At 38.0% G+C, this 24,756-nt stretch overlaps 1 protein-coding gene across 1 annotated transcript; it reads left to right on the top strand.

Annotated features, from left to right (window-relative positions):
- Positions 1-787: 787 nt before the first annotated feature.
- On the top strand, positions 788-23,737 carry fxyd6 (FXYD domain containing ion transport regulator 6). Its single transcript, XM_084418077.1, has 9 exons — positions 788-912; positions 15,024-15,077; positions 19,677-19,700; positions 19,928-19,963; positions 21,976-22,050; positions 22,471-22,507; positions 22,593-22,642; positions 22,735-22,773; positions 23,615-23,737. Exons 2-8 carry the CDS (start codon positions 15,029-15,031, stop codon positions 22,761-22,763), a joined length of 300 nt encoding a protein of 99 aa, XP_084274203.1. The 5' UTR covers positions 788-912; positions 15,024-15,028; the 3' UTR covers positions 22,764-22,773; positions 23,615-23,737.
- Positions 23,738-24,756: the final 1,019 nt, after the last annotated feature.

Below are 24,756 nucleotides of genomic sequence, written 5' to 3'. Positions count from 1 at the left end.
TCCTAAAACACCTTGTAAATAATAATAATGATAGTAATAATAATAATGGAGACAAATGTTGATATAGTCGTGCTCAAAAGTTTACATACACCTTGAAGAATATGCAAAATGTTAATTCACGAGTTCACACTTAAATATAATTAGGAAGAGTAAAGGTTTATGCGTATTTGGCGTGCTATATGATCCCTCTTATTTTGTGAAAATAATTCATATTTTGCAGATACTGCAAGTATGTAAACTTTTGAGCAAAACTGTACAGTATACAGTACTTCCAAAACAGCTATGAAATGAATGTGGGAAACATAGTTAAGATCATTTGTTCTTGGAAGAGAACTGATGAGAAATGTTGTGTTTTTTCTCAACAGACATTGTTAGATTGTGAGATTACTGTGGTCTTTTTCTCAAGAGAAGCTGACCAGTTTGATTTGCGTTGCATTTAAACTCTGTCTACAAGAAACACCATGGATAATAATAAAGATTTAGCATTAGTGATAACGTTGAAAAACAAACACCACATCTTATTGTGGAGTCACGAGGAAAGGATATAGGCACTTAAGACTTGTGTTGTATGGCGGTATAGGCCTACGCTTATAAAGTCCAACCAACCAACGCGTGAGGTGTATCTCATTGCGCGCGTGGCAGGGCGGGAACCGAGAGAGAGCGCGAGAGAAGAGACAAGGGACAAGCCAACAGTCAGTATATTTATATCAGAAAAACCTTGTTGTCTGCCATACAACATCAAACGCTCGTTTAAGGGATTTTTTGCCCATCCACAACTTTACGTTACATTTCAAAACGCCAAATTACTTAACGACTTGAGAACCCGACAGTCGCGCGGATCGTGTCTGTCAATTGAAAGCAGCGTTTGCCCCACTGTTGCCCATCCACTTACAATTAAGGAGACAAGACGAGGTAGGGTATGAAGTCACTTTTCCAACGACGGCGTGTGCTGTTGTTTTACAGTCTTGATGTTGTTGCATGCTGTTTTCTCATTATAAATGTGGTATTTTGGGAATGACATGCGTAATTGCTGGCTTTTACTCCAATTGCATCATCAGTCTAAGTAATGTAAACATTTAATAAATGGACTGTGGACATTTCAACAGCCATATGTTTTTTGAAATGTATAATACGGTTTACGCATAGCAGAAGTGAACACAGACTTCAAAAAATGAATTATTTTACGTATTAATGTTTGAATACACATTGCTGTACAGCGCCGTTGTTGAGGGTGTGTCCGAATTGCTTTGTGTGTTGTTGCCTCGTTAAATGACTATTTACATGACCTCTATACATCATTCATGTTATGTTTGCTGCAAATTATTATCTGAGCTATTTATTTGCATGGTAATGATGAAAATGTGTTAATGTGTTTCTGTGCAACTTCTTCCTCCGGAATGAGAGGGGAAATGATGATGGCGCACGAGCGGATTCGAGATTAAATTCTGAGAGGGAAATGTATGGGGAAAAGTGGGGGAATTATATTTTAGTATGCATGCTGAAGGAAATCCACAGGTTGGGAGGGGTCCGGTGATGATGACCACGACTGAGCTCCGCGCGCACAACAGGTAGCTCGTTATCTTCGGCACTGATCGATATATTATAAACGAGAACGCAGAGTAAAAGTGCTTATTACGCGGCGCTCTCTGGAATACTTGATTCTGATTGGTCAATGGTTAAATATTTCTTAACAATGACCTTCATGACATCTCTACTCACAAATCAAAATAAGCATGTCAATTCATTTGGTAAATAGCATAGCCGTGTAACAATTCAGATAATGTACATTCACAAAACAAACCTTTTCAGAGTGAGACAGTACAGTGTGATCATTATTATTTTGGAATCATGATTATCTAACTGAACATTATCCCTTAAAATGTCATTTTATTGGATCCAATAACAACTGTATCTTGTGTCCTGCATTTATACGGTTTTGATGACGTGCCCGAATACCATCGTGTTTTGATTTCTAAATAATGTCTGGGCAAGGATTTGTCCTGCAGGCAGCTGCCACTTTATACGCTACAGCAGATATTCTGCCCTTTGCCAAACATTTTTAGTTTCTAGGTTACCATCACTATCTCTTGCAAAACTACAGCCAGCTTTCTGTACTAATAATCGTAATCACCTGACGGATACAGTTGCCATAGCAATATTTTTGCACCCTGGTAGAGGCGCGTCTGGCAGCGCGCCAATGAAACCTTTGTTGTCATGGATACAATTTACGCTCGTTGTGGTTGATCAAAGGCTTAAGGGTCTCACCTTAAATAGTCAACGATGACCTATTGTTCACAGCGAAATTGTATTCTATAAACTGAAATCCTTGATCTGTTTCAATAAATCTACAAGGCTAAATATCCTATTCGGCTGGAATATGGTATCAGGATTAGGCTAATTATGGGTGACATTGCATATGACTGGCAGTGTATGATTCAAAAATCATATGAGCTTACAAAAAAGGGAGAATGTACAATGCATTCAATATTGTTTTGCTGTCTTTTGTATAGGCCTACCATTTTCTGTCATCAACTCCCCCGCAGGCATTTTAGTTTTTTTTTCTTCCCTGCATCACATCATTTGTAAATGGAAAAATATGCAATTTAGCTAATCACAATGGTGTCAGATATCATATAAAACAGGAGGAGTGAAGGAAAGGGAAATAGGCACAGCATTCTAAACAGACGGCAAATACTAAAGGATATGAAATTATGATACGTAATAATGTCATATTTTTAATGGGAAAACAATGTTGAATATAAATTAAAAAACAGTTGGCCAATAAATCAGTGACATTTTTTTTGTATTAGTAAAAAGTTTGAGTCACTTTAAAAGCATTAAAAAGATGTTCATAGAAATTATGCATAACATTTGATTATATTTTTTAAAAATTGCTTATTTATTTATTTTTAAATTATATAAAAAACATTAAAAAAATGTATAACAATATAGCTTACATAATGCCAGGGGAGCAAGGAAAAATCAGACAGACAAATTAAGTATAAAATGTACATATAAACTCAAATATGGCTATATTTGAGATGGCAACTTGAAGTATTACAGATCCCATAACACTTAAATAATACAGTAAACAAAACAATATAAAATGAAATGTAAAACACATAACTGAAAAATAACAACACTGTTCATATATGCTCTGCCTTTAAATTCTTTGAATAATTCAATGGTCATGTGTCTATTTCTGATTGTACGTCTTCTGAATATATTGTATTATTTAAGTGTTATGCGATCTTTAATTTTTTGATACTGCCATCATACCTCTTTGCACAACATATAACACTCTATTATTGAAGCATATTTCCCACAGTAACACATTCTACCTAAAATATACTATTGATGTTAATTGGCGTGAGAAGGTTCTCTCCTATGTGGTGTTTTTAGCGGGCCTAAAGGTGCATAAAACAGCGATAATTAGATGGGGAGAGAATCTGCTCCAGTTCTGGCAGAATAAAAGCGAGTAAACACTTGCACTCCTCTTACACCTAGTCATGAGAGCTCTCAGCCGGCAACAGGCTCTGTTGATAATATTATTCGCTCTCATTCATAGAGCGAGTCATATCATTGAGGTCAGATTCTCTCAGCATCCAACATACGATCTAGTAACTTCTGCTTTGCTACATGATTAAGTATTTGTATTTGATGACAACAAAAATAGCACAACAATTATGCATTTCACTTGTAACCTGTCGCCATATCTTTAGGATAAATTGTTCTGTTCAAAATGGAACGCTCAGTGCAGGACACTGAGCAGAGTACAACTCAAAACTAAAATGTAAATATTTTTTTTCTTCTAAAAAACATAGTCTAATGACTCTAACCATCTATCCTTTGTAGGTAGTTGTTTGTTTGTATTTGCTGCTTGTCAGAATAGAAATCCATAATTCATATGACAGTCATTGGGAGTGAATTATGTTTCGTCTCGTTCGCAAGCCATCCAAATAGAGCGACTGGCTTCCTTTTGTCCATCCAGGGAACACCGGAAATATCTGTAGTCGACAACATAGTCTGATTGATTCTGAGGGTGATTAACATGGGTCAGCGACTGCCTGGGGAGGCATTTCTTGAAAGGATAAATGAATTGGCTGCATCAGTACTCTGCCATTTGTCTGCTGAGGAGAGGCTGTGTTTAATTAAAGCCTCGTGAAGACATCCATGAGTTCACTAAATTATTCTTTCATTTTATCATCAGAGTATGTGCATTGTTGTTGTATTTGTGTGAAGTGGAAGCTTCATTTTCAAGAAAGAATTATTGTGCCATAAAGCTCATTCTGATTCTTCTGCTGACTTGTTGCTTAAACGTATAGAGCAAGGGTTCGCAAACTTGCATGCTTCATGCTTAGCCTTTAGTAACGATGTAACTTGAGAGAACAAATAACGTGGAAGTCCTCATCACCAAATGAAACAAGCGAACCGAACTACAAGTGTGAACACACACTAAATACTGTACCAGTACACTGCTGACCAAAAATGAACAGTAAAGGTGCTTTCAGTAGGTCTGTGTATTTTGTTCTTCTTGTATTTTAAATAGCCACAATGGTGTTAGATGCTACTGTCATTTATTGACATAGATCAACATGATCATCTATGAGTTTCAGAGAGGTCTACACAATTATTTCCTTGACCTCTCCATCAAAAAAGAAGCAAATACTTTTCTCAGTCATCAAATATTTCCACCTTATGTATGTATTATTTTTTTTGTCTTTGTCAGTCTTTCTGTCTTCAGACCTTTTCTGCTTTTTCGGCTGTACAGGTATAGATTCTCCCGTTGTCTCTGCTAGTAAAGCATGATAATTAGCATCTAGGAAATTATTCTAAGAGCAGTATTCATCTCATGTGAGTGCACACCACTCAGTTGTCTATTTACAAAAAAAAAAAAAAAAAAACATTTATTTTTGTGTACAACTTTTTCAGAAACATAAAAATATCATCAGCATTAGCGTAATTGAACTTTTAATATGCACACTTTGAAAGGCTATCTGACAGAACACATTTTTTAAAATATTAACCAAGTATGACATGGAAAACCATTTCTGTCAAATTAACCTAATCCTAATTTTATCCCTACCAATAACTACCCCATATAATCAGTGTTGTTGATAACATTCACAATTTGTGTGGGTGTGCAATGCATTCTTTAGTGTGATGGATATTGAAACACAAGTGTAAATGTTAGTGACTGCCATCAGGATGAGAGGAATCAATCTGATCTGACAGACATTGTCTGCTGTTTACAATATGTTAAAAAAATACCCTGTTTTAACACGACAAAACGTTTATAATAGCCTTTACTGATACTCCTGGTGTAGACTGTCTTATGTTTAAGTAGATCTTAATGATATTAAACTGGTTAAACAGAACAGCTTAACTATGTTGTTTTTATCAGCTCATTCCAAACACTCCTGCTCCTTGTAAACTCATTAAGTTTGGTATTGTCCATTAGCTGGCAGCAGTGCCTCTGGAATGGCTGACATGCTGATAAGACTTTGAAAAAAGACCAAGATAAGGGAGCTATTTACCAAGCTATGTTGTGTTAACATTATCAAACATATAGTTGTAGCTAGAGCCATTTGTCTCTTGATATAATTTGGGGGGGAAAGCATGAGGTTATCCTAGATGGTATTTTTATGGTGCTACAGGACGATTTCCCAGATGTCCATCATTTCCTCGTGGTTCTGGCTCATGTGCTCCTTCTTCTGTTAGGACATCTGGTAACTTAGAGGTAGAACATCGGTAAAATGTCGACATTAGTGAGTTCAACATTATGAGATTATATTGAATGTAGTTACTCTAGACCAGGGTTCCTCAAATCCAACCCTGGAGGGCCACTGTCCTGCAGAGTTTAGCTCAAACCATGATCAAACTCATTTACCTGCAATTTTCTAGTAACCTTGACTAGCTTGTTTAGGAATATTTGATTAGGGTTGGAACTAAACTCTGCAGGGCAGTGGCCCTCCAGGACCGGATTTGAGGAACCCTGCTCTAGACAGTCAGTCCAAACATTCATATCCTCCATATTCAGAATATTGTTCAACAAGTACAGTTTTCAGTGGTCATTCATAAACAAATATATGTGGTTTCTGGCTTCCGAACTTCCAGAGCACTATATTATTTCAACCCCTACATAAGTTTGGAATTGTTTTAATTTGTTTTTATTAATCACACAATTCTCTTTAAAACATGTTTAATGTCAGCACTGTTACATTCATATTGTTTCGGGTTTAAACAGCCTTGTCTAGCAAATAGCACTGAAGTGCAGATGTCAGATTCACTTCTCAAATGCTCTGTCAGAGAGCTCAAACATGTATTTTAAGGAGAAAATGTCACAGTATAACAGAGTTGACCAGAACAGGGAAAAGGAATTAATTTAAAGAATTTAATTTAGAATTTAGATAATGTTACAACCGCATTTGACTTTACTGTTTTCTCGTTCTAGGCTGTGTTTACACTAGCAGAAGAAATCAGATTTTTTTTGCTCACTATATATATACACAGGGTGACAGGGAGGAACTGATTAAACTGATTAACAAGATAATTGAAGACACACAGCTGAACCAAAAGAACTAATGATGACGGTGACCATGGAAACAAAGGAGTGGCGAGAAACAGAACAAAAGAAACACAGAATGGAGTCCAGAAACAAACTGACATGTAACATTAGCCCCCCCCCGGCCATGGCGGAGACGGCATCTCAGGGACCAGGGCGGAGCTGGCATTGAGGGTATATAGCTAGGGATGAGGCTCTGGAATGATCACCTTGGGACGAGGCTCTGGAATGCCGGCGGCCACCTTGGGACGAGGCTCTGGAATGGCGGCGGCCACCTTGGGACGAGGCACTGGAATGGCGGCGGCCACCTTGGGACAAAGCTCTGGAATGGCGGCGGCCACCTTGGGACGAGGCTCTGGAATGGGCTCGAATGGAATGGAATAGAATGGGGTCGCTGTAAAGGCCGATGGTGAACAAGGACTCACAGACAGCCAACACCCACTCCACAAATACCTCGAAGCTCTCTCGTGGTCCCACACCGGGCAGGCATGCCTTCGTCTCCGCATTGAGGCCTGTGTGGAAAAAAAACACTCAATGAACGGTCGGGGAAGGAGGTAAGGCACGCCAGGTCGAGAAATGCTGCGGTGTGGGCCTCGAGAGAGAGCTGGTCCTGCTCTAGGCAAATCAATTGCACTGCTGGATCCATCTTTTCGGTTTCGGTCGGGTCTTCTGTTATGGTTCTGGTGTGAGGAAGATTGCACACGGCGACAAAGAAGATTTTTTTTCCCACAGTATACTTTCAAATGTGGTTTTAAACCAGACATCTGATATCTGGACATCTACATCTAAATTCGATTCACATTGGAAACCCAAGACAGCACAAGGTGAGGGACCTACATGTCATTGTCATTGTCAACATACCCTCTGGGCGCTATTCTAAGGAAACATGGTGTATCATATCATTTTTATTCAGACGATACCCAAATTTATATTCCAATCAAGAGAAACAACCCTGTAGTGATTCATTCTCTTCTGCTATGCTTAGAGGAGGTTAAAGCATGGCTAGCCCAAAATTTCCTCTTTCTAAATGAAGACAAGACTGAGGTCATTGTTTTCAGCCCAAATGGAAATTCTCAGTGTATAAGCCCTGATTTCTATCGGCTTTTAAATTTAGGTGAACTTAGGTGTTCTTGTTGACCAGCCTTTAAAATTTGACAAACACATTTAATCTGTAATCAGTTCCAGTTTCTACCAACTTCGTCTACTGTCTAAAATCAAAGGCTTTCTCGCTTCAAAAACTCTGGAAATGGCTGTTCATGCATTTATAACATCTCGGCTAGATTTCTGCAATTCCTTATATTGCAGTATATCAAGTTCTCAAATTGCTTGTCTTCAGTTAGTCCAAAATGCTGTGGCCAGACTTATTCATAAGTGTCGCAAATATGAACACATCTCTCCGATTCTCAAATCCCTACACTGGCTGCTAGTTCAACAGAGAATAGATTTTAAAATTCTACTTGGCTCCTGTCTATCTCTCTAAACTTGTTCATCCTTACACTCCGTCCAGAAACCTAAGATCCTACAACCAGGCTCTGCTGGTAGTCCCCCGCGTTAGACTCAAGCGTAGAGGGGAGTGTGCATTTGCGGTGGCAGGGCCACGGCTCTGGAACACCCTGCCTCTAGAGATTAGAACAGCCCCTACCCTGTCTGTCTTCAAGTCTCTGTTAAAAACCTACCTGTTTTCTTTAGCATATTGATCTCTATTCTTAGGTTGGTTTTACTATTTTATATTTGAGTCTGATGCTGTTTTGCCACTCCTGTTTTTCCACTCTATATTTGAGTCTGATACTGCTTTGCCACTTCTGTTTTACTATTTTATATTTGAGTCTGATACTGTTTTGCTACTCCGGTTTTATGGTTGCTCTTAGCTTTGCTGCTTTTATTTGTGTTTTATGTGTTGTTATGCAGGTATTATTTTCTTATTATTTATCTAGTTGTTCTGTAAAGCACTTTGATCAGCCTAGTGGCTGTTGTAAATGGGCTATATAAATAAAGTGAACTTGAACTTGAAATATAATTTTTCTTAATTATGAAGCAGACGTGCTTGTATTCGCTCGCACAAAAACTGCTTCTTTTGTTGAGGCGGAAAGAGATTTCGCACACACAACATTCAGGAGCACAGAAACTTGTTTTAGCTGCTGTCCCATGAATTTTATAAATAAAATAACTTTGTTACTGAAAGCTACATTACTTTTCAGCAACATGGTGATAATGTTGCTGTTTTTAAGTAGCCTAATTAAACTCACAGCTTCACTATTGTCTTATTTAGTTTGTGCAAAATGCTGATTAATACAAGGATCCGAACAAGTAATTGAATCATTCACACAAACAATTAATTTAAAGCATTCAGGAACAAAACACCATTATATGTGTTACTCCATGTTGAAATGCGACTCTGTTTGGAACTATTTCCATTGGCGGGAACTGTCTAAAATTTAAGGCAAATAATATTAACTTAATATTTATGGAACTGGTATGTAAAAGTAATATCACACAATCGCACTGCCTCCTTGTTCCCTTTCATAGGTCTCTCAACACTGCAAATATCGCTATTGGGAACACCTTTGGTGTGGACGAATGTCTTAAACCCTTATACCATCACGCCAATTTGATTGGGCAATAGCACTTTGCACTACCCTAAGAATGCCCTAGTATGCTTCATATTAGTGTGCTGCGTGCTATTTCCTCAGATTTTATTCATTCAGGATGCGAATTTTCTGTTGCCCATAGGAAAGCGTGTTTGTCGTGTTCTTTGCTATCATTCAGAGCTGTTTTACCTCTCCTCTCAACCAGACATGATGAGTTTCAAGAAATGCATCGACCCGTGTGACAGGTTCATCACAGGAGGAGACACTGACAGGTGCGTGCAATGTCTGGGTCTTAAAACATGCCCAGGCAGCACTTAACGGCCTATCTGACTGTCGTCACTGCGTTTGAAAGTTTTGCGCTCTAGACTCACCTGCTTTCTGAGGAAAGAAGGCTTCAGAACCACTCTAACCCCCGCTTCTCCATTTGTATAGTTGCTGAGGCGCCACACATGATGGATGCTTGGGGTGATGATTATGAGCCCGAGTGCATGGAGAGCGAGCAGACGGAATTTCCGCCCTTTCTCTGTCTCTCCTCGAGCTGCTTGCTTGTAGACGAGCACGGCTCGGACCCCATCATTTTCGTTCGTGATGATTTGCGGCCTACTCCAGAATCTTGCGCTGCGATTTCTTTCGGTTGTGGCCCGTTCGACGATGACGTTTGTCTACGTCGGCTTCTGATTCTGAGGAGCTTATAGGCGATCTGTGTGGCTCTCTCCCTCCGGCCAGCCTGATCGGGAGATGAGACCGTTCCCTGTCATAGAGGTTCCTGTAAAGCAGTTTTTCGGAGGGTGCGGCCCCGGCCAGTCTTAAAGTGTACGTGGCGGCCATTTCAGCAGAGCATGTACCAATAGGAGGTGTTTCCGTTGGACGTCACCTCCTGGTTTCTCGTTTTCTACAAGGGTCGAGACGGCTTAGGCCTTTCCACCCTGTACCAATTCCCTCTTGGGATTTAGCCATTATTATGGAAGGCAGGTCAGCCGTTCGAACCATTCTGTGTCAGAGAAGTTTTTGACTCTTAAGACAGTTCTTTTGGTGGCCCTTTCCTCTCTTAAGAGAATAGGGAACCTGCAGGATCTTTCTGTCAGCCCTTCCTGTATAGACTTTTCCCCGGGGCTGGTTAAAGTCTTGATGCGTCCCAGGCCAGGATACGTTCCTAAGGTCGTGTCAACCCCTTTTCGTTCCCAGCTGGTGGTTTTGGAGGCTTTTTCTCATCATGATTAGGAGACTGGGAGTGATGCATGGCCTCTCTGCCTTTAAAGGCCACTAAAGGTCTATGTCGACCGCTCAGTCCAGTCGCATAGATTGGAGCAATTGTTTGTGTGTTTTGGTGGTAAAAACAGAGGGGCTGCTGTCACCAAACAGAGAATGTCTCATTGGGTGATTGAGGCTATCTCTGCGGCTCATGAGGCACGTGGTTTGGCCTCACCTCTAGGTGTGCGTGCCCATTCCACTAGAGACCTCTTTTTAGGGTTTCTTCTTTGGAGGATATTTGTGTTGCAGCAGGATGGTCCTCTCCGAACACTTTTATCAAGTTCTATGGTCTGGATGTGAGGATGGCTCCCGGCTCCCAGGTCTTATCTGCTTGAGCGGACACTTTCCACGGTCTTATAGCTATTCTCAGGTATGTGAAGGCGTTATGGTATAAATCGCTCCCATAGCGATATTCGCAGTGTTGAGAGACCTATGAAAGGGAACGTCTCAGTTACGTATGTAACCTTTGTTCCCTGAGTAGGGAACGAGACACTACAATGCCGGCCTTCCCATACTTGAATAGTGCTTCCTTTGTCATGGAATCTGAGGAAATAGCACGCAGCACACTAATATGAAGCATACGTGACGTATTCTTAGGGTGCTAAGCGCTATGGCCAATCAAATTGGCGTGATGGTATAAGGGTTATCTCAGGGAAATTTTTCCGTTAATTTGTCAGAAACAGCTCAAGCTATTTCTAGTTCTAACATGACTTTTTCAAATTTGTAACAGTTTATCTTTTGAAAATTGCGAACTAGGGACAGATTCATTATCCGTGTAGAGTAGTTGTGAAGTTTCACATACAAGGGTCTTTGGGATGTTCCTTGGGTTTTCCTTAGATATTTGGTTAGGTTACTTGTTTGTTGAACTGATCGTTATTGTGTTACATTGCACACTAAACTGAGTTAAGTGAGTGTAGTGTGAATTAGTTCAGTATCTTGTAAATTTCAACAGTTCTTAGACCTGGCAACACCATTTTCTCAGAATGACCCGGTTCCCTTTCACAGGTTGATCATGACACCATTTTGAGATGATGATGATGATGATGCCCTACTTAACACCAGGGTGGCGATGGCAGGATTGGCTTTGAAGGGTAGAGAAGCAGAAGGGGCGTTTGGCATTTTTAGAATTAAAACAAGCATTTTTCTTTTCTGTGTTAAGCCATATGGCAACACGATTGAACAAATATAAAAAAAATAATTAGGCCTACTCTCTGACAATGACTTGAAGACTGTTTTGTCTGTGAACATTGGCCGTTTCTGTTTTTCTAATTATACTTTAGTTTCTTTTTTTGCGGCTTGTCTATTGAAGGAACAAGAACTGTCATACGCTGGAGAGATGAATAGATTTTCATAAGTTTGGAAAGCTCAATGAATGTGTTGTGATTTGGCAAATGATCTGTCCTTCTGAAAATATTGTTCCTGTGACACAATCCATTTCTTGAAACACCCAGAGAAGTATAGGATAAATGTCCTTCCTTTGGTCAAGGGCAGTTAATCTTCTCTACCCTGTGTCATTTTCTTGCCGATGGCTCTCCAATGCTTAATGTCCTAGTAAATGACACTGCTCTGATCTGGTCCCTGAAAGCTGTCATGGGGATTGTGGGACTGCTGGCAGAACCCAGCAATGTCCTGTCCATGACATAATGAACAAATGACTTTGTCCTCCTATAATAAATGTTAGTACAGCACTCACTGACAGAAAGTCAAATCACTGAGAAAAAAGTAAAAGGAATTAATTACAACGAATTATAATAAATTATGAATATATAGATAAGCTAGATCAGTTTTCAGAATAACATTTAACAGAATTAATTTCACGTCAACTAATCTGTTCGTCAACCAAACCGATACAATCTTCTTATCAACTCTCAAGAAAGATTCTTATTCTTATTCTTATCAACTCTCAAGAAAGGTTATTCTTCTGGTCATGAAGAATAACTTTTCTGTTCCATTAGATTACTAACTAAAGTGCCCAACAGTATAAAAGCTTGTAGCTTAAAGGGATAGTTCACCCAAAAATGAAAATTCTGTCATCATTTACTCACCCTCAAGTTGTTCCAAACCTGTATGAGTTTCTTTGTTCTGCTGAACACAAAGGAAGATATTTGGAAGAACGTTTGTAATCAACAGATCTCGGTCCCCATTGACTTCCATAGTAGGAAAAAAATATACTATGGTAGTCAATGGGGACCGAGATCTGTTTGGTTACAAACGTTCTTCCAAATATCTTCCTTTGTGTTCAGCAGAACAAAGAAACTCATACAGGTTTGGAACAACTTGAGGGTGAGTAAACAATGATAGAATTTTCATTTTTGGGTGAACTATCCCTTTAAGATCACACATTTAAGAGACTTTGGTTGATGAGCAGCAGACAGAGACTGTGTATAATGGGTTTTGATAAATGAAACTACGAATACATATGACTACACTTAATAAATACTATGACTTAAACAAATAATCCATATAAACAGAAAAACGAAAAGGAAAGAAAGAAAGAGAGAGAGAGCAGATCACAGAATGGCAAATATCACAAACAGTTAACCTTTGAGAGCCAGCAAAGAATCAAATCACCTTAAAGTGCAAACAATCTTAAACGCGTCTAAATATCTATAGAAATAATACTGGCATGGATATTTGGTGCTGAGGAAGAATGGCGTGTGTGTGTAGATCCTCGGTGTGTCCGTGAGCTTGAAGCGTTCTTCCGGAGAGCGCGTCGTTCGCGGGAAGTTTAAAAGGTTTACTTGAAAGCAAAGTTGCCAGAAAATCAGGGAAAGTCTGTTTCACCCGGAGATAGAAATGAATGAGCACGGACGAAAGACTAAAACAAGGCAAGACCAAAACACAAGACAAAGCTAAGACTAGAGAACAAAAAGTAAGCTAGAGACCTTTGTCATCGACCTTTAAGGAAAACTTAGTCCACACCTATTTTGGGTGAAATGACCAATAGTAGTTAGAAAACTTTTAGCGGGAGAGAGTTTCTCTGTCTCCTTCTGACAGCCTAAGCATGTTTTATGATGGTGTCATAATTGGTCATTTTTACTCCAAAGGATGGCAAACATAGTATAATAATCGTAACCTACTATATATTTAGCAAAGGCAAACCGAGAGGTTTAATTGGGTACCAAGAAAGACAGGGCTGAAGGATACAAAAGTAGAGATCTGTCCTTACACTTGAATATAAGAACTTAGAGTTCAGCTAACACAACTAAAGTCATAACCAGACTAATATAAGGGTGGGGAACATGCATACACACAGGAATATATCATATACATTCTGGAATGACTTATGAGTTAAATGGAGAGAATGTTTGTGTATGTATATTGGTGCGTCTCTCAGATGTCCGTCCATGCCCCATGGTCTTCGTGCCTACTGTGGGAGGGAAGTTGAGTTCCCAAGATCTCACTAAGATCTTTTTGAAGCTTACGAAGGAGTTTGGAGGTGTTTCTGTTTAGCATCTGCCATGCCACTAAAGTGACAATGGGGCAATTTGATCCAGACTCATCGGCGCTAAGCCTGTTATTTACATGAAGAAGTCCAAAAGGTTAAAAGCTTTCTGAAGCTTAGAACAAATAAGTTATCGTGATTTCACCCAGACGCTACAGTAATGTGACAAATTAAAATTGAAATCTCGTACAAAGTGTGATTTTAAAAAGTCAGTCATGCTAACTGTGACCTGCAGAAGTTAGTGTAAATTTAAGGGAGGCGCACAGGACCCTATCATTTCATAAAGATGATGTCATGTCTCTGACTTTTCTCACACTGAACTTGCCACCTATAACTACCAGGTTTGTGTATATGTATTATTGGTATTGCAGTATATGCTCTATGAGGTGAATTTCAAATATGCTGCTATTTTGAAATTTTATATTCATCAAAGAATCCTGAAAAAAAAGTCCCACAAAAACAACAAGCAGCACAACTGTTTTCAACATTGATTATAATATTAGCATATAAGAATGATTTCTGAAGGATCGTGTGACCCTGAAGACTGGGTTAATGACGCTGAAAATTAATATTTGCCATCACATGAATAATTAGGCTACATTTGAATTTTATTGTAATATTTCACAATACTATACGGTTTTTACTGTGTTTTTGACCAAATGAATGCACCCTTTGTAAGCCTAAGAGACTTCTTTCAAAAACATAAATAAATCGTACCAAGTTCAAACTTTTGAACATGTGTTGGTTTATGTATATTTTATATGCCTTCAACCTGATACCAAATTACTCACAATGTGGTATAAGACTGTGGTCATCTGGGCACCAAACACTGTTATTCAACAACTTTAGCCCAGACATAAAATGGCACACATACACACACACACACCGTGTTTATTCAGTGACCTCAGAGAAAATATTTCAAAAACCACAAGATGTATATCTGTGATTTGTGAGGCTAGGGAATCTAAATTTAACCTGATGCTGCTGTCAGGCTCTTTCAATATTGCATAGGTACAATGACAGTATACCACTCAAAGACAGGACATAATCTTGATTCTGAATACTGTGAGATATTTCCAGTCTTTCTGAATGTGGTAAACCTGTAACCCACTAACACCAATTCTCACTCCATTTACTATTTCTCTCTCTCTCTCTTTCTCTCTTCCCATTGCAGTTGTCATGGAAACTGTTCTGGTCTTCCTTTTTTCCCTCCTAGTCTATGTGGCGGGTAAGTGCCCCCTCCATCACACTGTCCAGTGGGATCGGAAAGAGCTGGAAGAGAATGGGGAAAAAGCCATGACATGATGAAACATTAGCACCATCCTAGAGTTCTTAACTGAGAATTTGATCAGTGACCTTTCCTATCCTGGGAGTGTGTGTTAGTTCTTCAGTAGACTGATCGAAAGCTTCATGTTTATACGTGTTTATACATGTCTGTGAATTGCCGTCCTTGCTTTTGCCAAACAAACTTAATTTGTGAAATGAGAGCATCCATTTAATCCATCTCAGTCCTCTGAGAGACTCCACCCTATCCACAATTAGGCCACATGAAACCACCAGAACATGTGCACGAGATTCATTCTCACATACACAGCTCTCTAACTGGTAAAACATTTATCCTTTATCTCTGTCAACAAACCCGCCACCCATTGCTGAGTGCACTGATGACTGTCAGACTGATTTTCATCTGGTTATCTTTCACACTGCAACCACAAGGTTCATTCCCTCTTAATTCCTTTCTTTCCTTCCTTCCTCCATTTCCATTCATTAATTTCTTTGTTTCTTATTTTTTCTTCTTTCTTTAATTTTTCCTCCCTTCTTTCATCAATTCCTTATGTCATTCATTCACTGTCTCTTGATAATTGCCACTTTCTTACATTAAAAACTGTACATTTGAAAAAATGACCTTTTAACCTTAAGCGAGCAGTAACTCTTTCCCCGCCTATGTTTTTGAAAAAGTTTGCCAGCATTTTTGATCATTTTCACAAACGACTCATGGTCCCCAGAATATTTAGTTGTATGAATATCTGAGTATATCAAAAGAAAGAACAGACCATCTGCTTTAGACCCTCTGCTATTCTAGCTTCATGCATTCTTTTTTATTAACACTTGAATTTGGGTAATTTCATGAAAAAAGCAACATTTTGAGCAAAAAGCTTAGAAAAAAACGCATTTTTGTCAAAGACTATGGCCGGATGGCATTCAGAACGATGATCAAAACATATATGGAGTAGATCTAGTCCATCAACACCCCCAAAGTTTCACAGTCCTGTACCTCGTCCTGGGTCGACATTTCATTCAGTAACGCTAGGCAATTTTAATTTAGACACTCTATAAAATGCTGGGTTGTTTAAACCCAACTTTGGGTCAAATATGGACAAACCCATCCGTTGGGTTAAATTTTAAATACAATTTTTAACCAAACGTTTGGGTTTGTCTATATTTGACCCAAAATTGGGTTAAAACAACCCAGCATTTTTTTAGAGTGTATGCTGTTTAATGTTGATGATCGCGTTATTTTACATATGCATCTGCTTACATATGATATCACTTGTTTCTGCTGCTTCTTCGCCTGTGTTTTGATCCTGAGATTTAGTACTATTTCAGAAGATGTGTAATAGCGCGCCCCTACCATAAAACAGTGAAAACGCGGAAAGCCGGAAATGTTCATCAATGGCGAGGAAAGAGTTAAAAGAACCATGTTTTTCCACTATAAAGAACCTTTGTGCAAGGGAGAGGTTCCATGGATGTTAAAGGTTCTTCATGGAACCAAATGTGCCAATAATGACACTTTAGTTTTGAGGTATAGTGCGTTTTAATAATCATGAACTAGGTAAAGGCGCAAGCAACAAGCAACAGCTTTCAGTGTTTTTATCGTAAAGGTGGGGTCACCTGTACCGTCACCATGCAGATTTCACAACGTGTTCACGCTGATCGTGTAGATTCGCTGTGGTGACCAGTAGAAAGCTATTTAGTTTAAATGTAACTTCAGTGTAGCTGTGCTACAAGTTGACTTCCAAGTGACAGGCATTCCTGTAAACATGGCGGTGTTATTGCGTTATCTCCTTCAGAACTTTAGTAAGCTTCTTATGTCAGTGCAATCCTGACTTTGTACATCTGTATATATCATCAAAACTCTAATTTACTGGTAATATTATTTCTCATCTTGGAAAACAGCCAGAATTAAAAAAATATCCTTTCGAATATTCACACATGATCTAAAAATGATCATTTACCGGTAATTTTCCAACAAATGTTCATGGGTCATTCCTTCCTATTTTTTACTTCATTGTTTCTTCCTTCCCTTTATTCTTTTCTTCCTTCCACATTCTTCCTTCTTTCCTTCCATTCTTACTTCCTTAATTTTTCCTTCTTTGTTTCTTCCTTACCTTCATTATCCCCTCCTTCCCTTCATTTTTCCTTCCTTTCTTATTTATTTCCTTCCTTCCTTCCTTCCGTGAGCGGAGGCTATTGCCACCTAAGATATAGAATATGTTTTGTAAATGCTCCCAACTACAGGGTTTCCAAATAAATGGAAAGAACAAGCAGAGATGTGTACAATCTTTATTTGACACCCAAGGAGAAGTAAAAGTATAATTATACAAAAATTTTAGGCAAAAAATACACAAGTTACAAATACAATAACATTCACACAAAAGGAAAAGAATACTAATGTCATGAAGTGGCCACCTGTAAAATCGGATCTTGAACAGTCAATATCAATATCCCATGGGATAAGTCACATTTGGGAAAGAGAAAGAAAAAAATGAAAACAAAAGGATCCAAATAAATTAAATTCAAACAACCTCAATTCACACCTTCATGCAAATTTATAACCAAAAATCACAATCCACACAATAAACAAACAAAAATGTAAATGGATTAAATAAATCCTCCCAATCCCAGTAGCTAATAGCCCATGGTGGTTGTAAAGGAATTGACAGTAAAGAGCGGTGGCAATAACCACCCATAGTACTCAAGAACACAATTAACAAGCCACCAAAAAAAAAAAAAAATCTAATTAAAGAAAATACAATTAAATCACCCAATATAACAAATAAATAATTCAATACCCAATCATCTCAGCACACGCACACACTTCCATACACACAAACACCACCACAAACACGCGTTCACACCGAGCTCACTCAAACTAGCGCCCGCCTCAACACACACTCATATAAAGACTCGTACACATAAAACGTTCTCACACAAACATGCGCTCGCACAAACACACACTCACTTAAAAACCCCGCTCACACAACCGTGCAAATCACGGTAGTCCGTGGGACTTGAGCGCGCAAACCTCTCCAGTCTCCATAACACAGCACCACGGGTCGCAGTAACGAGCCGCCACACAGCAGCAAAACAACAGCGGGCAGATTTCTATAAAATAATTACTCAGTTTGGTCATTAACCACGCATACTAAAATTACATCTCTGGTTAGCAAACAACTTACAAAATATCATATAAACTTACCTGCAGCACAACTGACTGGCCCTCGGTAAGAACGGTGAACAAACCACCAATACTGCCTTGATCACACTATGTAAACGAGTCATTAAAAACAGCACTATTAAAGAATGATTGCAACAGCATATCAATGCAGTAACATACCTTGAAATATGGTAATGCAGTTGAACGTCCACAGGCCCACGGCAAAAGTTAAAAGGGGATTTCCAACTTTTGCAGGTCTGCGACACTTAATACGCGCTCAATGCTTGATGCATAATAGATTGCTCTTGCGACACAAAAGAATGCAGCCTGCATACCATGCCGGAGGGAAAACAGAAGTAAAAGGAAATCTCCGCGTTTTTAAAGGGGCCGTGAGCTTAACTTCCGCCCAGCTCCATCCACCCACACAGAAAGGAAAACCCTAAAAGGGTCACCCCATTACACTTCCTTCCTTCCTTTGTATGTAATTTTCCATCAACTTTTTTAGTCATGTTCCTTTTCACTTTTCCTTCAGGTATCTTGTACCTGATGTACAGTGTATTATACATTTAGCCTTTCTGTTTCCACTTCCCCTCTCTTTTCATTGACGTTTTGTTTTTTGTTTTGTAACATTCCTGCTCTCCCCCTTTCAACTCTTATATGAAGATAATTAGATTATACAGCACTATACTGTACATCCCTATAAAATTATGAAATATGTTGACAGAGTCGAATTAAATAATCAGCAGAACCTTTACAAAAGGGAGGCAGAGTAGTAATATCCATCCTATAAATAAGCCCACCTGTCAAATTATCCACTGCCACCTATCAGATGTCATATTAAGAGACTTTTTAATGGACTGTGGTGAAGATGCATCTGATGTCAGGCTTGTCAATAAGCTTTAAGACATTATTTTAATTCATTTAAAAGCTCATTTGATGGTGATTCTGGCTAGTTTACGATCAACTACATTGTGACATAACATACAGCATAAGTTAACACAATATTAAAAGCATGAAACATTTAAAAATATATATTTTAGTATTACAGTAAAGGCAAATCAGAAAGATGTTAATGTAATTCTTTCGTGTCTCACAGGCATCAATTTAGTCTAATGCATTTCTTAGAGTTTAATATAATATACTGCAAAAACCCTGTTATTGTGCCTGAATCGTGCACATTTATTAAGCAATGTCATATTTTTGCCAGTATTACATGCTTTGGGCTCTCTGATCTTTCTCACAAACAAAACCCTCCACGAACAAATAACATAATGGAACGCTCTTGCTTTAGGTATTGAATGTTTTAGTGAACATAAACATGCATACTAATGATTCCTCTCTGTTTTTCTCTTTTCACATCACTAATTCTGCTCTCTGCTGTGATCTTAGCTTCGTCTGACTCTGCTGCCCAAGGCAAGTTATTACTGTTTTACCATGTGTGTGTGTATGTATGTATATATATATATATATATATATATATATATATATATATGTATATGTATATGTATATGTATATATATATATATATATATATATATATATATGTATGTATATATATATATATATATATATATGTATATATATATATGATGAAACCAATGGCTTCATTTTTTGTCTAATTTCGAATTGTTTTCCATCAGATGGAAAAGAGAAGGAAATTAACACATTTGTATACGGTAAGAATCAATACTTTTGAGAACATTTAACTTCTTTATTGCCCAGTGGCGTTGGGGAAGTTCCTTTTAAAAGTAATGTGTTACAGTATTGCATTACTCCCTAAAAAAGTAACTGATTGCAATACTTACTTTTTCTGGAAAATAATGTGTTACAGTACTATTGCATTACTTTTTGTCACCTGGGTTGGGCTTGCTTGTTTGTTTTTTTAATAACAATAAACAAAAGTTCTATTTTTGGCAAATGTAAAGGTCACACCAAAAGCGAATCTTAACATGATAAACAAAGTAACTTGTCTAGTTATTTGAAAAAGTAACTCACATGTTTTGTTTTGAATTTAAAAGTAATGCGTTACTTGCAGGCTTGGGAGGGTTACTTTAAAACTGTATTCCGTTACAGTTACAAATTACTTCATAAAAAAAGTATTCAGTAACGTAATCCAAGTACTATAATATGAAAGTAATGTAACTGATTACTTTTGGATTACTTCAAGGTCACGTATATAAATAAAGTCAAGCAAGAAGAAATATTATTAAAAAAAAATAAAAAAATAACTTTTATTTATTAAGAATTTGGTCCAGTGCACAATATTTGCAAAATATACACACAGGCCTGAATATATATTTATGTAAAGGGCTATACAGACATCTAGTGGCTAATGTATGGTATTACAGATTATTTTGTTTTATTTTTAACAAATTTTTAACAAAAAAATGTAAAAATTTTACACAATCTACATATTAGTTTATTTTAAAATAGGCCTACATGTTGACTAAAGCCGTGATCTTTCTTAATTTGCCTGACTGAACTTGGGGCATTGGCAGTGGGAGTTTCCCTACGACGTTACCTAGACAGCGAACTTCCCGTTACGTGAGAAAAGATTAAGAAAGGACATTTTGGGTACTAAAAAAGCGACTCTCCTAATTTCTACAAAATAGCAGCGGAATTTCCATGAATTAAAAGCGATTTTACCCTCAGGCAGCATCGTTTCTAATAGCAGCAGTGATTCAATCTGCGTCTGAGGAGATTGTAGAAAGCTGTTATTTGCACATGCACCAGCGCGTGGCACACGTGAGTCATTACTGGCAACAGAACCAGGAACTACTGTATAATCAAGCAGTGCTTAATATAGTGGTATTATGCCAAAATACTTATTTATTTAGTTTTAAATGAAACCATTGTAATCCTGAAAGTATTCCCCCTTTTTTTCAAAACGTAACTATCTGATTACTACTTTTTTTGACGTAACTGTAATGGATTACAGTTACTGGATTTTTGTATCCTGATTACATAACGCCGTTACATATTCCGTTACTCCCCAACCCTGGTTACTTGGAAAAAAAGTTATCTGATTATTCATCATTGGCTGCCCAGACATCAACAACCACTTCAAAACACTTCACAGGTTTGGCCTCTTTTAGAGAGTGGCTAGAGGCAAGTCACTTCTGAGCGAGGCCACAATTACAACATCACGCCAAGAGTTAGCTTGAAGCAAAAACCTGCATTCTGAAGACATTAGAGTTAAGCTCTTTGGTCTGCCAGCTGGTGCTATGTTTGACACAAACTAAATTCAGCTTAACGCCCAGGATGGATGGTGGTAATTGTAAAGATACAATTAAACAAGGTAACTTAATCCCAGATTGCTCTAGGGGTTTTCCTTGGAAAAAAATTTATCTATCTGTCTGTCTGTCTATCAAACTATCTGTCTGTCTATCTCTGTTTGTGTATATGTCTATATATCCACTATCTGTCTGTCTATCTATCTATCTATCTATCTATCTATCTATCTATAGCTTTATTGTTTTTCAATTTATCAGTGCATGTTTTTCCAAAGAAAAAAAAAAAGAGTACACAAAAAAGTGTCCACAATTTCTTCCCCTTGAATATGCTGTGACACTTGAGAATATCACAAGTAAACAGGTTTGCAAACTGCAAATCACATTTTTTCACATAAGCTTGAGTCTTTCTTGAAAGATTACTTCAAAAATAAAAATCAACTTTATTTCTTAACCAGACTATGAGAGTTTGAGGATCTGCGGTTTGGCGTTTGCTGTGGTGCTGTTCGCTCTCGGAATGCTCCTTATTCTCAGTAAGAAGCGTCTTTTTTAATTTGTTATTAGTAAGTCATAACTCATCATCTTCATTCAGAAGCTAAATCACTCAGAAAGTACTGTAAAACAAAAGAGATCAGAGTGCAATAGCTAAACTGAGCTGCCTCACGGATATTAATAATACAGCAGTGCTTATATTCAACTGAGCATGAGATGTTTTATCATGAAATTAGACACATGAGTATATCACTCTCAGTGGCAGAAATATAAATGAAGACACACTCACTTATCAATATTTCATGCAGGTTTCAATGATAACATTTGTATGGGATTAATATCCCTATTTCTATTCCCTATAATCCCAGTCATTATCACAAAAAAAATCCCTCCAGGTTGTTTGTAAAGTTTGATATTCCTTCATTTGTTCTAAATGGTTTTTGCATGTGTGCACCCTGCAGGCCGCAGATGCCGATGCAGTCTCAAACAGAAGCCCAGGTTAGTCTCACCCAGCCTCTATGATATCTTGACAAACGTTTAACACCACCAGTTATAATTCTCTTTATACTTCATTCTGTCTCAGGGCTCCAGGAGATGAAGAAGCTCAAGCAGAGAACATCATTGTCTCCAAGGGTAAGACTTACCATCTTTTGTAATATATATATTGGTCATCTTTTGATTGAACATTTTTGACTACTGTTCCTCTGTTATTTTTCTTTGTAAAGACAAGGAGACTCCTAAAGCAGAGAACTGAAACATACCAGGTACAGCTACTTTCCATATGAGTGTCATTATAGAATCAGAAATTATGTTCTAAGATATTCCTGTTAAGTTATGAAAAACATCATTTCTGAATTGTTTCTATACTTTTTTTTTTAACAAGGAACCAGTATAATATATTTTGATCAACATGACATTAGCGACTGATAATGTAGGATACAGCAGACACTTGCACCTAATCAATATTATGAATGTACCAAAGCAATTGCAATTTGTTCAAAAGAATGAGAAATTGATTTTATGATGTGCCAACATGACATCATGACTTTGCGTAAACATACACGCCACTTTCAAGTCAAGTGGCGTGTTATATCTATATATATATATGTATGTCTACGCCGTTAAATGTCCGAGTGATTCCGCGTGTATGTCTACGCCGTTAAATGTCCGAGCGAAACGAAGCAAAATGTAAATCTACATCTATTTTTTTACTAGGATGGTAGGGGAAGACTCATAAATGGTATTAACCCCAGTGACAGGTAGGTTTAGGGACGGGGTTGGGGTAAGTCATATATATTTATATAGAGAGTAATGTAACATTAAGTCAACGGCGTTGATAAACACGCTGAAAAGCGATTATGCGTGTTGATAGCACGCCAAAAATGGAAATACGAATTGGCGTGTCATACATACGCCATTTCATGAGATCAGTCTGGATGTGCACAAGTGACTAGATGATGTGGAGGTTGAACAAGAAGCACCAAAGCGGCTGAGAAAAACTGTAACTTTGAGCAAATGTTGTATTAATGTTATTGAAATTAAACTTAACATAACTTTGATTGAACCTCAGTTAGCCAATGTGATGTCTGTTTTATTTCTTCCCAGTATTGCTGAACACATAGCCGTGGCTGAACGACTTCACTGATGCTGAGGATGGTGATGATGATGATGATGAAGCTGATTCCAGACCATGGCTATGAGAGGAGAGAGAGGAGACAGGGATTTGTGGGGGAGGAGACTATAACTCGGATTTTTAATGGGCCAGCGTCTTGTATGTAGACCTCTAGTCCTGTCAAGTGAACAGTAACTGTATCCGTCTTTCCGTCTGTGCCCTTTTGCGAAAGTCCGTCTTGAGTGAGTTGTTTTAGCAAAACTAGCCACTTTCTGCAGATCATTCTTAACGTTTCTGGCTCCTCCCCAACTGAACTTGTGCGTGTGGTTTAAAGGGACAGTTCACCCAAAAATTTTGTTCCAATTTAGTTTTTTACGTTGAACACAAAAGGAAACAAAGGATTATCTATGTAGCCCTTATTATATAATGACTAAATCTAAAAAAGGACAAAAAAACACCATAGTTTTAATTTTTGGATGAACTGTCTCTTTAATAATTTTGTTTTAACGTCTAATATTATATTATTGTTATAATTTTGTTTTAAGCAGTTAATAACTTTTACTGTTATTGGTGGTGTGACCACTTGTTATTGTCATTTGTGTCTCACCTGCTGTGTCTTTTCTTGTAGATTGTATAGATTATAAGCAGACATATTTAAATACACTTAAGTATTCAATATAAGTATTGATTCACATCTGATGCAGAAAATATATTTGAATATACAGCGTATGCACGTGTGTTTGCCATTGGATAGATACTGTAGAGCTTATATGAATGCGTGCCCGCATTCGGGGCACCTCCTTCCGACAATCTTTCCATCATTCTACACAGATCAAGCACAAAAACAAAACAGTAAAACCACTGTACCACAAGGGGCGCCACACCGCTGTCCTCAGATCAGCTGCAACACTGCCGGGCTCAACGGCCTCATTCGGACCCACAGTCTAAACGTCTGCGGCCTGAGAACGAGACCGCAGGAGAAGATCACTTCACCATAGTGCCGCTAACCTGTGTCTTTTACCTTTTCATCACACGTCTTCTGTAGCTTATGCATTCTCTTTCTTAAAGGGATAGTGCAGCCAAAAATACATATTTAGCCATTGTCTACTCACTGTCATGCTGATTGAAAATGATT

This window comes from Rutilus rutilus (assembly GCF_951802725.1).
Source record: "Rutilus rutilus genome assembly, chromosome: 9".
Taxonomy (NCBI): Eukaryota; Metazoa; Chordata; class Actinopteri; order Cypriniformes; family Leuciscidae; genus Rutilus; species Rutilus rutilus.
Note: the sequence above shows the minus strand (reverse complement) of the source record. Positions and strands in the feature narration are given on the sequence as shown.